This window comes from Rhipicephalus sanguineus, chromosome 11 (genome assembly GCF_013339695.2).
Source record: "Rhipicephalus sanguineus isolate Rsan-2018 chromosome 11, BIME_Rsan_1.4, whole genome shotgun sequence".
Classification (NCBI taxonomy): Eukaryota; Metazoa; Arthropoda; class Arachnida; order Ixodida; family Ixodidae; genus Rhipicephalus; species Rhipicephalus sanguineus.
Genome location: NC_051186.1, coordinates 41,850,066 through 41,868,267, shown reverse-complemented (window position 1 = coordinate 41,868,267; position 18,202 = coordinate 41,850,066). Strand labels below are relative to the sequence as shown.

At 45.6% G+C, this 18,202-nt stretch overlaps 1 protein-coding gene across 1 annotated transcript; it reads left to right on the top strand.

Annotated features, from left to right (window-relative positions):
• Window positions 1–187: 187 nt before the first annotated feature.
• Window positions 188–18,161, top strand: LOC119373723 (nucleolar protein dao-5). Its single transcript, XM_049411047.1, has 13 exons — window positions 188–408; window positions 809–889; window positions 1,995–2,097; window positions 3,339–3,479; window positions 3,898–3,989; window positions 4,852–4,967; window positions 6,537–6,609; window positions 6,816–8,165; window positions 8,728–9,044; window positions 13,164–13,248; window positions 15,703–15,751; window positions 15,867–15,964; window positions 16,933–18,161. The coding sequence occupies exons 1-13, from the start codon at window positions 382–384 to the stop codon at window positions 17,068–17,070; spliced, it is 2,670 nt and encodes an 889-aa protein (XP_049267004.1). The 5' UTR covers window positions 188–381; the 3' UTR covers window positions 17,071–18,161.
• Window positions 18,162–18,202: the final 41 nt, after the last annotated feature.

Genomic DNA, 18,202 nt, shown 5'->3' with positions numbered 1-18,202 from the left:
TGCGTGTTTTTACGACGTTCAGTACAATATGTACGAAATTAGCCCACCTAAATTAAACCTTCGAGATTGGCATTAAAACGAGTCAAAGCTGATCTCGAAGGCTACGTAAAAAAATAGAAACGCAAAAAAAAAAAAAATAGAAACGCGCCTTCCGTCTGCTAGGGGGCTTGCGACAGCTACATTTGCCGCCGTTTTCCCGTACGTGTTGTTACCAGTTACGTTTTGCGAGTTCGTATGAGACCGCAGGTAACAGCTGTATGCGGACTTGTGGTCTACGATGGTTCCTGTTTGGTTAAGGAATACTAACAGGGACATTAGTTAATCTCAGTTTGCTCCTCGTGGTGTTCCCCTGAACCAAACAAGAGACTGGCGCCGTGTATCATGGAACACCTGGCGAAGTTCATCCAGGTAAAAAGTCGTCCGTCAAACCTCCTTTTTTGGTGTCGTGTTTGGCACGCTTATACAGGTTTTATTTCAGAATGCTCAAACAACGCTCTTTCAGTTTTAGCGTTTTCGGGAAATAGCCGGGCGCTTATTAAAAGCGCGTGCCCTGTTATGACTACATCACGTTTGACAGGCCTCGGGACATGTAGAGGGTTTTGTTTGCGGTTAAACGTGCGACGTACCGCGTGTTTAACCTCACTTGCTGTTGACTGAAGGGACGATCTATGCACCTTTTCACGTGAAAACGGCATCCCGCAGGTCAATCAATGAACTGCTCCAAGACCGTGTCCGCGGGCCAGTGACCTGATATTGTTTTTGCGCGTTTTGCCTGATTTGACAGCGCGCTTTTTTTTCTCTCGCGCAGGTCGGGCCCTCCAATGCACTGTTCTCGCAGATTCGGTTCATCCAGCCGAACGACGACTGGCTGTCCATACAACGCTTCAAGGTCCGTTGCACGTTATGGCTCGTCTAAAAAAAAAAAAAAAAAAAAAAAAACGCGCCCAATGTATTTCCGTTGTTTATCGCCTATCATCACTTCACAAACTTATGTCATCACCATGGGCGTGCACACGAGAGGGGCGCCAAGTGTGCCCCCAGACCTTTACTCGGTCGCGCCTAGCTGCCCCGTCATTATTGTGCAATGACCAGGGTTATGTCCATGACGTTTCTTGACTATCATAGCGAGCGACGACCCCTGATGTTGCATTTGAAGAACTTTTATTCCCACCATTACCCTCTGAAAGCCGTGGCCCAAAGGCAGGCCATTGTGAGAAGCACGCCATCGCTTGATTTTCACTGTTGACATCCATTGCTGCAAAGCTTTTCTTCAGTCTTGACCAAAGAGAAGGGGGTTGGGGTGTGCTGCGGTAAAACATTGCCACCGCCCACCCACCCCTGCTCACGCTTATGGGCGTCACAGTGTACAGAGCCAAACGCTCGCATCAGACGCACCGTCAGCAGAAATTTTAGAATTCCAACCTAGACGGTCGCAGCAGCATGCTACAAAAGTGTGCGATTGCAGTTGCAGTTTATCTTTTCTGCATGTGTGGGAAACACTTTTTTATGTACACTGTCGTCCTTTATGAAAGGGAACACGCGAGCGCGCGGCCTGAGCTCTGATGCGGCTGCCTACAGTGCCATCAACCGACAGCGAAAGAAAGCGCACCCGCTTTTGGCGTCATCTATTGGCAAACAAAATAATGAGTTATGGCCGGTGGACAAGCGCTGCTACATTACGCTCCCGCTTCGGTCGCGCAGCGGGCGATGCCGCCAAAAGCGGACGTGCTTTCTTCAGCTCTCGGTTGATGGTGCTGTACGCAGCTGCTGCAGTGCGCAGGCCGCGCGCTCGCGTGTTCCCTTTCATAAAGGACGACAGTGTACATACGTGTTTCCACACACTGTTCGTGAGTGCACGTGGTGTGTGTACCTTTCTTCATCCAGTGTCCTTGCAATTGCACTCGAAGTTTTCTTTTAAAAAAATAAAAATAAAAAATGCAGTACCGGCGAACAAACCAATCCATCGTTTTACCTTCATCTCTCTTTGTTCCCAGGCCATAGAAGTGAAACTGTGCAATGTCCTGGAGAAGAAACTGCCTGATGTCGTCTCTGCGAAACCGGGAGCATTGGAAAGCGTGAATGGCGACTTGACACTTGGTGAGTGGAGTTGTGGTGTGGCATACTTTCCGCTGTGTCATCTTACATTTGTTGCATCATGGCCTTGGCATCATGTACTCTCGTGGTACGGTTTCCAGGCGTGCAAACCGCAAAATCCCGAGCAAGCGCCCCACCCCACCTCCGCGGTGAAAGATAATTGGACAAGATTTAGAGTAGGGGCTCTTGTTCAGTTGCAGACCAAAATTCAAGATGGTGACGGAATAGCCTCCAAGAAGAATGCACACCTGTGCTTCTAATTAAATACTTTATTGAATACTCATGCATTTACTGCTTTTACTAAACCGAAGGGAATCCTCGTGTGAAATTTCATGCGTTATGACAAGAGGGAAAGGCATTCTTCAAATGTTCCGACAGTTTGTGACAACTCGGAATGCAACGCCGAGGCACCATACTGTAAAAGTACTAAGAAATCGTGCACTTATCTAAAGACTCAGAACTTGGGTTCCTAGGAACCTCTGCTGCAGAATTCTGTAGTGGAGAACAGGTTGGTCATTGGCACATATTTCAAATCTCCCGAAAGGGGCAAGGGGGCACTTGCTCAAGTAGGGGTGCTTGCTCGGGATTTTACGGTAGTAGCGACTGAAATACGGAGCCTTCATCTACGGAATCCTTGCGCAGAGAACACATGTGTGCAGAAACTGTTTATGAGGACATGTCTATGCAGAGCATGCTTATGCAGAACATGTGTAGAAACTGTAATGCCCTGTGGCGCTGAGGGTACTGTGATAAATAAATAAATATGGAACCTGTCTGTACGGAATTCGCTCCTGAAGCACAGACTAGCACAGCCCCAAGCTTCAGTTTTTCTTATTTAGACTGCACAGGTGAAATGCCGATGCGATTTCATGAGGCAACCGTTGGACCGATTTCAATGAAATGTGTCGAAGCTGCAGAAAGTGCATTGCATCAGCTCTAGCAAGCAGAATTTCGATTTGTAAGTTGATTTAACTTAATTCGATGACTTCATGTTTTACGAAAGTTGCTAAACCTAATTTTTCAAATATACTCGCATGTTTATGAATCTGTAGCTTTGCACTCAAAAGTCTCCACATTACGGCATGCCTCATAAACATATCATCATTTTTGGTTGTCATTAGTACAGGAGGAGGTCCCAGAATCATGTTAGTAATTTCGAAATATAGTAATTAAATGATAATTATTGAGCATGTGAAACACTTGAATTTAAATGTTTCAATTGCTTGCCTACCCTCCATTAACAGAGGACGTCAAGGTGACCTACAACATGAAGAAACGAGCCAACCTTCCACCGTTCGTGATTGTGGCACGCAAGGACGATGCCAAGTGGGAAGCGAGGAAGGCCAAGCACGTCGACGAGTCCATTTGCAAGTTTAAAGATTACGGTGAGCTGGATTATGCGAGCATCGCCTGTTTCCCAAGCTTCCAGGGGCCGTATCCCTAGCCGATCCCTTTTGGAGGTATCTCTATCAATGCACACCGATTGGCTGGTTGAGGATAGGCGGGCAAGTAGTCGCTTCAATTTTTAGACTCGCAAGATTATCCTCAGAGTACTTCTTGTGGTGCTAGTTGGTGAAACATAGCTCTTAAACGAGGGTTGGGAGCAAGTCAAGCACACAGTGGAGGAGACAAGACAAGTCTGGACAAATAATTGGCCGCGTAAAATTATACGTCATGCAAAACAACGCTGTCACCATAAGTGATCGTCTGATAGTACAGTCCCACCTTTCTGGCCCTTTTGCGTCTCCGTTCTCTTCAGTTTGCGGCGTTCATGTTTTGTCAAAACACTTTCTGTTTCTTCAGGTGGGATGTTCGAAAGGAAAGCTGTGCTCAAGTCCGAACTGACTGTCAGCATACGTCGCCTGACGACGAGTGAACTGGCACAACAAGCCAAGGTACGCACGCATATTTCTGCATTCTGACAGGCCCGCCCTTGATCCAGGGTGGGAGAGTAGCCCCTTCCTTAACCTAATGAAACGAACAGCCTAGGAAGGTATAGGGAACATTACGTGTAGTCGAAGGTTGTAGGTTTGGTCCTTACCGGCGCCAAGTTGTCGCATTGTCCAGTTCCTTCACACTTAGATCACAGTTACTACACTACAGTCCAAAGACTACAAATAATGTCCCCTATTACTTCCTTGGCTTCATTGTCTGTTGGTTTTCATGTGTCTAACAATTAAAACGAACCCTTGATCCATTCCCATTCTTTCGTCCCTTCCTTAACCAGAGATATTGTCACGTGGTCGTGACGTCGACGGAGACAACAGTCGGCACGTCCGAGATGAAACTGTTTATTTGGCCGAACTTGTGGCCGAGAAACTGAGAACTAGAACTACAGCAATACACGCTGTACAATGATAGCGGCGAACACGGCGTCGTCCATCGATCAACTGACAAGCGGTCAAGCGCGTCGGCTTTTATACAGGCGCTATGGAACTTTCCAGCAATATCGCTGGTGGCGGCGTTATCTCTCGACAAAGCTGGAACATTCGCGTGCGGCGCGCAATCTTAACAAAACGATCTACTAAAATAGTGAAGCTTCTTGAACACTGCTTCGCGGCCAGCGTCGAGCGTTGATAACCGTCCTTGCTGGTCAAACTCGAACACATCAAAATAAAAGAAGCGGGCGTGGCAATATGTGCTTGTATTGTTGTCTATCACGTATGCCTGTTGCTAATTTATGGTACCGATAACAGCAACATTATCAGTGCCTCGCAAACAGTCTCAGTGTGGTGTGCACATCACCTTTGTCATCAGGTTCAAAACAGCCAGACAACGCAGAACAACACTTCACGGGGAATCAGCGGCTATTTCAAACCTGCCGCGGCACCACGACCAAAGACTCCGGAGGAAAAAACAGCATTGAAGAGGCTGTGAGTGTCTTCAGTTTCTTAGAATATATAGAGCCTGGATGAGTCGTGTAATGTGTAAAACGATGTTACTGGTGGGGGCTTATGAACATTTGACTCTCTTGAATAATAAACTTATTATTGTCCTGTTCCATTCGGTCTTTACGAATAGCCGCTATTTCAAAGTAGGAATTTTTGCTAAGAATTTTCACTCTCCACTTATGCTCAATAGAGCAACAAATTGTAGCAAATGTAAGTGAACTTAATCCCCACACCCGCACTGGGAAACTTGAGAGGTTACTCAGCTTGGCACGCTATGTCTCAGGAAATGAGTGTTCACCATTTAACTGAGCTTATTCGTGCTCTTCAAAGAGTCCGAGTGTGCAAACTAATTACCTATTTGTTCCATTTGTGTTTTAATAAGCCCCTCTGTGGTGGTATAGCGGTTATGGTGCTCATCTGATGGCCCGAAGGTCGCGGGATCTAATCCCAGCCACGGCAGCTGCATTTTGATGCAAGGCGAAATGCTAAAGGCCCGTGTACTTAAGATTTAGGTTCACGTTAAAGAACACCAGGTGATCTCAATTTCCGGAGACCTCAACTACAGCGTCCCTCATAATCATATCATAAAACCCCTACACTTACTATTTATTAAAACGTTCTCTCAAGCTGATACATCACTTTCAGCGCATCCTTTGTCAGTTGAATTGTCGGAGCCGTCCACTACGGTGTCCAATCATATCGTGGTTTTGGGACGTGAAACCCTGACAATTATTTATTCTTATGTTTTTAATAGGCAATGCTTCATAATGAGAATCACAGTAAAGGAATCACACTAAGGTTATTAGTAGTGCTATGATTTAACAGTGTTTTGTATTATTAGTGAAAACAGTGATTCATTATTTGAAAACAGTAGATTCATTATTTGAAAACTATTCCATTTCATCGGCTTTTGGCACTATTCAAATCGTATCTGGTTCATGCACCTCTCATGGTTTGCGAAAGTCCTGTGCCAAAGGAAAGGAAGGGCAGTTGTGGATGGAAAAATGACAAGGTCGTGCAATGTGTCTAGTGGTTTGCATCTCTGCTAAACCCGTCAGCACATTTCCATCAGCAAAGTATTGCAAAGAGCCAAGAAACATGATTGCGTTATGAGAAGTACATATCTATTTAGGCACTATGTTCAAGCATTCTTTCTCATGCTGGAAGTGGTGCAGCAGCCTTTCTTTACCTTGTAAAATGATTGGGGAGCATGCGGTGCGTTTTGTTACAGCTGCTCTTTGTGACTCAGTAATGAAGCTCGTTGCAGAGCTAGTCTGTAGTGGGAGACACGAACAGGGTTGAAGATTGCGCGAGCCCGCAGCTCTTCCTTCTTGTCCTTGTGTGTCTTGCGCAGTATTTTTCCCGAACCTGTTCGCAACATTGTTTACATAGATTTTCAAGAGTTGCATCACTGCTTCTTTTTCATTGGCTCTCTCTGTTCCCAAACTTATCCGAAACAGAAATATAGAAACCTCAGACAGCATGGGCAGTCTGGATTTTTTTATCTTAAGGCGCGAGGTTGAAGTCTGGCTTGCTGTCACGTTTTTTCAGGTTAGATCGCAGGGAGGCAAAGAAGCGGCACATCAGCAGCTCCGACTCGGAAAGCAACAGTGCAAGTGAAAATGTAAGCCTTTGAACTTCCTTTATCTGACACGCCAGATGTGTTGATTTCCCTAAACATTGCAAAAGAAGTTCAAGGCCCCAAGTTTCACGCGTGCAGCTGGCATGTGTGCTTCAAAATGTAGTTAACGTTTGCCTTGCAGTGCACTGCTATATATGTTGTAACACGCCGATTCACTTAAAGCCTGTTTTGTTTCTCCTTGTTTCCAGTTCGAAACACACAAGTCTAAACGCCTCGACAGGAAGCTTGTGCCACCCCCTCGCAGTGAGACGCCAAAGGACGCCACCAGCAGGGCGGAAGGCGATGGCAAGAAGATTGCTTCGCTGTCGCAGCCGGTTCCCGAGAAGCGCGTCCCCCTCCAAGACACAACACAGCAGGACGAGGACAGAATCTCGGCTACTCAGGTTTCCAAGCCGACTGCAGTGGCCATCTCTCGAGGCGGCAGCCCGTCCGTCCGGTCGGGTTGGAGCCGCCACCACGACCAACACCGGGCAGATGCTTCACTCAAAGACGCCGACAAACCGAAGACATCCTCGCATCGCGGAGAAAGGGAGAAGGCGAAGAGCCACGACCCGCCGCCGGCTGCGGCTGCGTCTTCCTCGCGCGGCGCAGGCAGCAGCGGCTCCTCCCGCGAGAAAGAGCACAAGACCAGGACCGAGCACAGGGAGTTGCGCGAGCGGAACACGGCAGCATCCCACTCTCAGAAAGTCGAGAAAGAGTCATCGTCCTCAAAGTCCAGCAGAAGTGGGAAGGAGAAAGAGTCCACGCAGGGAAAAAGCAGGCATCACCGGGACAGGCATGACAAGCATTCTTCTTCGAAGAAGACTTCGACTTCACACAGGCAGGACAAGTCATCGTCAAAGGGGTCGTCTCACGCACCGAAGGATCGCGAGGATAAGTCCAAGCAGAGCAAGATGAAGCAGGCGAACATCAAGCAGCTGCTGACGGACTGCGGCATTGACGACTCGGACTCTGATGGAGAGGCGCCAGCGCCGAAGAAGGTGTGCGATGAGACCTCTCGGCGGTCTCCCGACTCCACACAGCAGGTCGACGTAAGAGTCGTCCCGCATGCATCCAGGAGCAGCAGCGCCAAGAGGGTGAGCCTGGAAGACTTCCAGAGCAAGAAGGAGCCGTCCCAAGCCGCGCCTTCTGGCGCAAAGAGGTTGAAGCAAGCGGAGAGCGTGCTCTCCAAGAGTCTGTTTGTCGAGGACGAGGAGAACAGCGATGAGAGCGGTGACGACAAGCCCAGGCGAGAGACCACTGGCAAGTCGCCCACAACGGAAGACGACGCGCCAACCGTCGACACGGCGAAGCAGGCGGCGCAAAGTTCCCCCGAGATGGACACATACGAGCCAACTCCCGTGGTGAGGCCACCAACGGATGTGGAAGATGATGAGAGTGGGCCTTCAAAACCAGCTGGAATGGTTGTCACATCAGACGAGGAAGTTTCCAAGTTAACGAGGACACCGCCGCGTCGAGAGTCTTATGTGCCATCATACCGGGGAACGCCAACGAGGCCTGAGGCGTTGTCGTACGATCCATCTTCGCCGAAGAGACAGGTTTGTGGTGCTTTTTTTTATATGATAAATACATTGCAAGTATGTGACAGCTGTTAAGCAGTATGTAAATTGCAGTGCGACCTTGTCAGCATGTACTTTATGGCATTATTGTGGTGTGCTAAACTAAACGGTTGTATTCCAGTTGCAAAGTGACACTTCAAGAAACGAATCAATTTAGTAAGTTAGTGCTGCTCAGTAGTGGCAGTGGTACTGTGCTCCGTTCACTTGTAATGTGGAGGGGAAGGCAATGTTTGAAAGCATTTGTCCTTGCTTTTTAGGGAGCTGAGGATGCAGGGGGGTAATGCCTCTTTAGTTGTCTGACTTGCAGACCGATATATGGGACAGGGGGGTAACAAGAATTCGCTATTTCTTTAAGGCAAAAGAAGTTAACCTGTAGAACTTTCCGCCAAAGGTGACCTAAAGTGCGGCTTTGTTGTCGTTGGCCTTCAATTGCACAATTCTATGCACGTTCGTCTACATTCTTGCTGTTTAGTAAGGCCCGTAGAGCGATCGAACACTTCGGAGTGAGTGCTTCTCTTCGGGTTCCCGCCATGAAACGCAGGAGGAGAAACGCAGGAGGAGGGACCCGCCGGTTGAGTACATACCTTCGAGCATCGGGCCCACAGGTGCAGCCAAGCCCTCGCGCGGTCGCTACGAGGAGTACGTTCCAGAGGCAGTCAACCGCTCCGCGCGGCATCAGCAGTCAACCATGGAGTACATCCCGACATACATTCCGACACCAAAGCGGGAGATAAGCTCAGACGTTTCCACAACGACGTACTCTCCTCTGCCGCTGTCAGAGGTACCCGAAACGAAGAACCAGCCCGGGAACTCATTTGTGCCTTCTGCCAGGGTGGAGCGGGAAATACGAAACGCAAGGTACCCAGGACGCCCACTGTAGTTCTTATCGCTGCTGTGTTTAAAAATATGCTTGGGGGGGGGGGGGGCTGAGTGAGTGATATTTCTACTGACCGAGAAAAGCAGGAGGTGATTTGGGTATTCCTGTCTAACACGGGCACAAGTTCAGCAAGTGATCTTATCTTCTTCAAAGCAGCAACAAGTTTGCTGCCTTGAAGTTGACGAGCTGCTTTATTTGTGAGAACGAAGCACCTGCTTACTGGCTACCAGTGGCAGCAGTGCTCTGTGCAGTTCTTTATATGGTGTGTGTTCTGTGGTTTGCATTGCCAAGATTGGCCAATCTGTGTGGTCTTGGGTGCGGCAGACACTCATCAACTTCTTCCATGGTAGAGCACAGCTTTAGAAAAGTGTACTTGCCTAACTTGCTTACAAAATTACCGCTGCAAAATATGATTCTTGAATAGGTTGGCTTCTTCGCGAGCAAGAGGCAATGTTAAAAATTACGTAACCTTGTCTTCCCACGCTTCTGATTCACACTCACAGTAATATAATACCCAAGGAATGTGCTTACCAGTGTTATATCTGTCATTTATTTGTGATGGTTATTCTGTATGGATGTTATGTACCATAAAAGACGACTGTTAGCAAAAGGAAGGTGCTGCAGAGAGGAGGTTGCAGAAGACGCTGTAGAAAAGCACTTTTTTGATGCTGCTGCATTTCTTTCCTTTTGTCATGCACCTACGTGCACTGGTGCTTCTACAACACCAGCCAATCAGAGTGCAGATCTTTGAAAAGTTGACTCTACAGTGTCAAGAATCTGACTCTCTCCCTGTATTCTTCCAAGACATTTCACATGACTCCACTGCGCCTTTTTGAAAGGAGATGACATTGCACAGTGCATCTCTTAAGCCGTTGCCAAACGTGTTGAAGGTTTTGTACTGAAACATTTGCCATTAGCCTCAGTGTTTTATATTGAAATTTTTACCAGACCTTTTAATGTTTACATTGCAACTTTTAACGTTTACACGGAAAACTGTGTGTTTACACGAACCGTTCCCTACAGAATTCTGGTTTTGCCTGCTGGGAGGGTGTGCTTCAATTTTTAGCCGGCATAGCAAAAATATTAGCGAGTTGCAGCAGCTTACCAGTCACAGGACACTTAAATCTCCACTTGTACCTGTGTAGCTAAAAAATTGCAGCTTTGTTTATGAATTTTACTTTGAAATACGAGAAAATTTTATGTGCGTAATCACGAGGTACAATGAGTTTGTATGTATTTGAACATATTGACAGCATACATGGCACAAAGTGCCAAATTTATGGACTAGGAGTTTTACGGTGTTATGGATGAATCGTTTACGAACACATTTATGTATTGCGGACACATGCTTTCTAGCATGGTGAATAGCAGAACTGCTTAACTTAAAGGCTCTTGCATCTACGCAGTTGTTACAAAGCCTGTGAACTTGCCTTATTGTATGTGTTATTTGTCTGTTTCCACTGTTATATATATTTTATACATGTGACTCACTGCTTTAAACTTGACCTTTGTGTAGCAAGTTTATCATGCTGCGCAAAATGGCAATCAAACCTTGTTATGACAGTAGAATGGTACATCGAAATGCCTTTATTAATAATGAAATACGATTCACGAAATAAAACCTAGACCCACAACCTAGGTTTTATTTCGTGAATCGATCACAAATGAACACCAAGAGCAACCAGTCATAGACATGTGGCCGCCACAGGTGCTCCGTGAAGTCAGCTTACTTGATACATATGTTATGCACTGCCATAGCATGCCTATGCTATGGCAGTGTACCAACGTATGTATCAGTCGTATCTGGGACTCCGCAAAGGCATTGATAATCTTGGGTGTACCTTGTAAGAGTGATGTTGCATGAAGCGATACCTTGATATTTTGCAAAAGGGATGTGACAGTGTCTCGCACACTTCCGTAGTGGTTCATGGGTTTGGTTTGCAAAGCGGGAAATCAGAGAACCTAAAAAAGGCCGACTGCAACTGAATTTCACTTTTTCTAAATTTATGAGTGAGTAGTATATAACACGAACGCAAATTTGGCAAAGCAATGTGGCAGGAGCCTGTGTAGTTTTCTTTATAGCAGCTTTTTAACCCTTTGACCGTTGAATTTTTTCATCAAATGCAACCTGCCCAGGGTCGATTTTTTTATTACTGATTTAAATTCTTCAGGCGAATCTATTTCATAAAGAAATCGTCGTAAATTTTTTAGGGCGACCGTAAAGTGACAAAAAATCGTTTGTGTTCTTACATACACATGGTTTATTCATGAGTACCAGCAAGATAAATTCTAAATAAAGCTTATACGATTGTTAAAATGATACGTTGCAATAAGCATTGTTCACAGACGTACAAAAGTAAGTGCACGAAGTGTCGTCAAATTGAAACAAAGAGGGAGAAAAGTTACCTTTGATCCAGCCAGCATCGTCTTGCCCTGCACGCTATTGAGATGTCGAAAATAACTCCTCGTCTGACGGACTGACATCCAGTGCATCAAATTCTGATTCGGCAGTCGAATGGCAATTCGGAGGAATCGCTGCTCCACTCAATTGCAGCAGAGCGACTGGTGCACACTGAAGAAAATTGTATGGTTGTGCGCGCGTCAGGAAAGCAAAAAGAAGCCTATAATAATCCTTCGTCTCATCACCAACGAGACGGGGGTGGCTTTTGCGAGTCCACAAAACATGAAACGTAGCCACAGCGGCATTGCTTGTGTAAGTCGGTGCCTGCACGGAAACAGGCATAATCGCGCCCCGGGGAGCAATAAATGAGAGAGTAATAGAGCGGTCGCCCTTTGAGACATTCTAAACCAGATTGCCATCAGTTTTGCGGGCGCGAAAAGCGGGAACCACCCAAAGGATGAAACAGAAACTAGTCGCCGTGCGTGACCAGATGTGCAAGCGATAGCTGGTGCACCGCTTTAGTAAAGTATAAAAAAAGAAACTGAGAGTCATCGGTGCAAAAAAAGGTTTTCACGCATTCCCGCAATGTGGCTGCACATGCCAACCAAGAGAAATGATCGAAAAAGGCGCGCTTTTTAAACATACAAGTGATGACATAAATGTACGTCATTGACCCTGAGAGGATAAGAAGCACCGAGTAGATGCCTTGTGCACCTCCTTGTGGTTGATACGACATACAACCCAGCGTGCTGCCTCCGAGATTAACATTAAAGGGCCTCCTTATCTCGGAGGTCATACCGAGGAGGCATGTGTTCTGGATTATACCCTTTTCACGTGCCATTTACAGCAAGCAGTAATGGTGGCATCTCTTTCGAGTTTCAGTAATCATGAACGGCTGCTTTTGCGAGCTATCCCCATTGCTTCCGCACTAACTTCAGTTGTCAAATTCTGCCCGGAGGCTCCTACATATCTACACTATCTGAAAATAGGCTTTTTATGCAGTCCAACTAGCTGTGCTATTAACGGCTACGCAATTGTACTGCTAAGCACAAAGACATTGTGGTTCTTGGCTGCTCACTTGGAAGACTCGGTTTCGATTCTGGCCGCAGCGGTCACATTTCGATGGAGGCAAAATGCTAGAGGCTCGTGCGATGTCAGTGCATGGTTAAACAACCCGAGGTTGTTGACATTATTCGAAGCTCTCCACTGTGACGTGCCTCGTAACGATGCTATGGTTGTGGCACGTAAAACCTCAGAAATTATTATTATTAAGCACAAGGATGGGGAATCGATTCTACTCGAGGCAACGACAGCCGCGTTTCAATGGTAGTGTATACAGGAAAGCCTGTGTGCCTAAATTTAAATCTATTTTAAAGAATACCAGGTGGTTAAAATTTATAAGTAATCCCACACTATAGCTTGCCTTATTATCAAGTGGCATGTTCTGGCATGGAAAAGTCTCACATTTTTTTTGCAGCTGGTCTTTGATGAGGTCTTCACTGGCTGCATTTTTTTTTTTCTTAGCATGGTCTTTATGGAGCGAGTATAGTCTTGATCTTTTGTGGTTGTCTTTTTGGTTTTATGTGAAAATAAAGCAAAGTGATGTTTGATGCACATGACTCCTACCTTTCTCGTAAACGGGTGCGGGTGTACGTCTTCTAACAGTCCTCGTCTCTTTGTCATTCTTCACCACGGACAGAGACGTGAAAGACCTGGAGGAGCGCCATATCCGTTACCTCTTGAAGAAGTGTTTGCCAGAATTGGAAGGAATTCGCGCGGGGAAGGTACGGCCATTATGTCGTAGAGCTCTGCTTACGTCTTTCCATAACAGACTCTCTCAAAGACGAGGCCTTTTTATTTTGTCAGTGTCGTGTCGAGCACATTCTCTTTTAGTTATTCCGCGTATTGCAAGTGTTCGTGGCATGTAGCATGTGTGCTGAACAGTTAAGAAGGGCAAAGGAAAGCTATATTGAATTCCACTGCACTCAAAGCTTGATATAACGAACACGGATATAACGAATTATTTATTTATTTATTTATTCAATACTGCGGACTCATGGTCCATGCAGGGTGGTTATTACAAATACAAATACAAAAGAAGTAGCAATGACACAACAATAATAAAGGGGTGAAGAACGTTGTTTTGCAGTTTGATCACATGTATCAGTACGGCAGTTCCATTCACTAATGGTTCTTGGAAAATATGAAAACTTAAATAGGTCAGTGCGAGCAAAATATGGGGCTAAGGCGTTTGGGTATCGTATCGGTTATAACGAAGTAAATGAATAATAGTCTTGTCATAGTGTTACAAATAAACGTTTACAACGAATTTTCGGATATAACGAAGTTATTTTCCTGGCAGATGTGACATTGTTATAATGAGGTTTTACTGGATACAGAGCAGCCAACCGAGTCCGCCAGCCAACTGAATCCACCAGCGACCATTCGACTGTCGTATAGCAGGGCCTACTAATGCGCTCCGATGTGGCGCAGGCCACCCCACGTCTGTTGAAATCGATATGCACTGTTGGGCTAAAGACAGATAAATTTGAAAACTTTCTAGCCCTCATATGCCACTGTAAATGAACAATCTTACTAATCTTTGGTAGAAGGGAGACACCCAGTTCTCTGGGGATTGCTCAGATGTGTGTCTGATGGGCTTGTGTGTACCTGCCACATTATATTTTAATGCAGTGGGGCATTTTGGCTGTCATTTCTGATAATTAATTCTGTGCATTGTGGTGCCTGCAAATGGAAATCTACGTCCGTTGCATGCCTATTTACTGATGTGTAAAGGATGTATACAACATGAGACGTGTGACAGTGCGTGCACCATTGACAAGATGGTAATGCTGCAAGAGAGGGGGAGCATCTTCACTTAATGCAAACCCCCATCAGAACTCATAATGCGGCCAGGATAATGTTTCCAAAACAGAAGGTACCAAGAATACCATCGCTTGACCAAAAGGACCTGGTACCGCACAGGAAACCGTTAAACACTTTCCTTCAGGATTAATGTACATAAAGGACACAAATAAGTCCTGATAGGCCACTTGCGCGGTGGGTACCCTCGAGGCTGAATGTATCTGCCCAGTCATTAGATAGCACAGTGTATTTTAAACCAAACAAAAATGGGTTTTAGGAGCTACAGACTTTTGTTTAATTGTGAGCCACAAGTTCAGCCATTAGTGTGGCAGCTTCTTAGCCTTGCCGCTGCGGCTGTCGGGTATGTGTATATCTGTACACCTATTCGGCATTGCAACTGGCGCGTCTGTGTCGCAAAATTCTGCAAGGTTCTGAAGATGGTGCCAGCTAAAACCCGATATTTAAAAGTGTGTAACAGGTCTGTAAAGTTGCCCTGCCAGCATGTTTGCATCATATTGAATATGAATACTGGAAAACGTTAGCTTGTACCACAGTGTAAGAAAAATTCTTACTTACACCGTGGCTTGGACTCTTGTGCGCTGTGTAGCTAGTTACCTGCAATCTGTCAAGTTTATTTCGCTATTTCTTTGCTAGTTGGCAGAGCTAAAAAAGTTGTGCAAGTGTGCACAACTTGAAATAAGCACAAGAGATTTAAAGCAAAAAAAAAGAAAGGAGAAGCAGCATTGATGACACCCCCTCAAAGTCACCTCTTTGCCCGACTTCTCATTTTGGAGCCAAGAAACTTTTGTGCTCGGCCACATCGCCGAGTGCAACTGTTCCGTGCCGTATCAACGAGGAATGTTACGTCAGCTGTACAAAGCACCCTAGAATGGCATGGGACTTAAGAAACTCTTTAAAACACATCCTAAATTGGTCGTCTCTAAAACACCTACATTTTAGACTGAAGTTTTCTGGGCTAATGTCAGAGAGTGCAATCGAGACTAAGTGATGGACCTATTCTGATAACCAACATTTGATCAATGTCCACACAGAGTTATTAATCTGCGGGCCTATGCCATATCACGGAATACTTTTTGGTAAAGAGTGCTTTCCACTGGCCATATCGAAATACGTCGGGGCCCCTACATGTGTGTCTGTGGTCTCGGCAGGCCTGCAGGTCTTTGTAGGCCTAGAAAGAAGCCAGCACATGACATTGATAATCGCCCTCGGATAGCTGCTGCCAAAATCCTTCCTTCCTTCATCATGCCTGCAAATCCAACAAGCTAATGTGTTCAAGAAGTTGCTGCACCCTCGCGAATTAAACTATTCGGAAAACAATAATTGTACATTGGCAGTTTCTCTCCCATTTGCAGATTGAAAGCTGGAGGCGCACAGATTATTTCAAGGGCGGGAAGGCCAAGAGTGAGTCTTTTTCGTTTACAAACCTTTCACTCCGTTCTGGCAATGCAACCTGTGCTAACGGGTAGCTCTCTCAATCTCTCTCTCTCTCTCTTTTTTTTTTTTTTTTTTTTTGTAGGGTCGCTCACCTACAAGGTGTTCTTCGCGCCATTCTCCGAGAAGCAAATTGACGTCATCATTGACCTCCTCATGGAGGAGTTCGCCCAAAAAGAAGTGGTAAGTCGTCAGTCGGAGCCACTCGGGTGGAACTGTTGATCGAAAAAACTTGCCTTGTGCTTGGCAACATGTGCATGAACTTGACACAATGGCTGATTGGACGTATTGGCGATTCATGATACTTGTTATATGTGTGCCCTGTCCCTGTGTAGTTGCATGCTCGTATATCCAAGTATCAGGAAGATGAAACCCTCTGTAACTGTCTTAAGACTTCATAATGTAGCTTCTTGTGTAAAGCCTCATCATGTCTTCCTAAACTACGGTATACTCTCGATAAACGGAACCCGAAGGGACCAGGAAAATGTGTTCCATTTAACAGGAGTTCCATTTACTGAAAGATGAAATGGGGTGCAGAATCCAAGTACAAAACCAATTATATTGGATGCAGTTGTTCCATTTAAGCAGCAGTTCCGTTTACTGTGCATTCAGACGGCGGACCGATCTGTGGGTGGCTGAGTCACGGGCTGTGGAGCAAAATGTGTCTGCACTGAATAGTTCCAGCATGGTGTATACGTAGTCACTAAGCATGAATGGGCATCACGCTGTCATTAGTAGCAGTATCCGGCAATAAAGTGGTGCTGTGTTACTAAATCATTCGGGTGCGAACAGCAACACTTCGCAGGTGTTGCTGTGAAGGGAATTTGAAGTGATCATCCATTTGAAGAATATTAAAATCCGGGAGTGCTGATAGATGGCAAATTTAACTATGGTATGTACTTGGTCATGAACTCTGTTCCCTATCCATTATCTCTCAGTAGCTTTTACTTGTACGTCATCATTCAGATGCTGATTCTTGTGCTATAAGACAGTTACAGTGCTTTTAGCAAGAATTCTCACACCCTTCTAATCTACTGTTAGTAGAATAAGACAGCCAATTACTTGTAATATGTATTATGCAGTGGGACTAGCATGCCAGGTTCATTCGTGATGGTCTTCAAAGCGTTTGAGCTTGCTTCCCCTTGTTGCAGAGCGGAGACTACTTGAACCAAGTCCTCATGCCCGAATTCATGATACGGGTGTACATGGCAAACAAGGGAACCACTGCAGAGGAGAGCGACCGTCTGATGGCGGAGACACGCCTAGTCCACAACATCCCGCTCCGTTGAGCCCATACAACGACGAGAGCTTCGCGTACACCTTCTCTGGACTCACTTCACTAGAAGTGCTCGGCTAGGACAGTGTCACAAACAAATGACTGTGTGTGGGCAGTGTTTGATATTCATGACCATGTATATGCTCTTGTAGTCAGGAACGAACCATCTCATCACAAATATCCTCAACTTGGTCACCGCGAGTCAGGTTACCCCAGTGCCTTCGTTTAGCGTAACGTTATGTGCCAACACAAATCCTCGAAAGCAAACTTTGAAGTCTCAGAGCTCTGCGGTTCAACATTCGTGCTCACACATGAAGCAATCAATGCCTCGGCACAGCAGCAACGTCCAGAGGTGTGGCTTCGCGTCGTCTGTTATGCAATTGAGGCCTACCAAATCTGTATGGTAAAACAAGCTTTGCTTTCAGCAGCACACTGCCATTGCAACAAGCTAGCATCATGTATGTCTACCGCATATGAAGTGGCAGTGAATTTGTGAACCCCCAGTCCAGTAAACTGCATCCTCAACTCCTGCAAATATACTGAAAGCTTGTCAAAATTGCTTTTACCATGTCTAATTTACCAATCCTTGATCAATACTGCTAGTAAGAAGGCTGATAATTAGCGAGAAAGGAGTAGTTATACGGGATAACTGTGCGACCTTGGCACTGGGTTGCGTCACAATTTGTGTTGCAGCCTACATGCTTAGTCATGTTTTATTTCAATGTAGGTAACTACTGCAAGTGTCTTGATGCAGCACTCTTTTAAAACATTATCTGTCAAAGTTGTGTGTTCGTGTTTTTTTTTTTTTTCTTTTTGCTTGCTACATAAGACTCTTGTAACTTACTTCTGTGATATGCTGCAAATCGCAGCACAGATTATGTGCCCTGTTGAGTTGAATGGCACTTGATGGCTCTGAAACCAAAGAGGCTTTTTTTTTTTGTATTTTTCACACAGAACAAAACAGCTAGTTTCTTTTGTTAATGCATCACATAGTTTAAGACTCGCGTAAGTGTTCACAATTTGTACATGTCATTTTTTACCCAAATAAATATTGTAAGATTATATAATGTACATTTCTTACGCAATAAAATGGCCATAGACAAGACAAACCTCTCGTGCGTAAACTTCGTTGCTCGCTGCTCCTG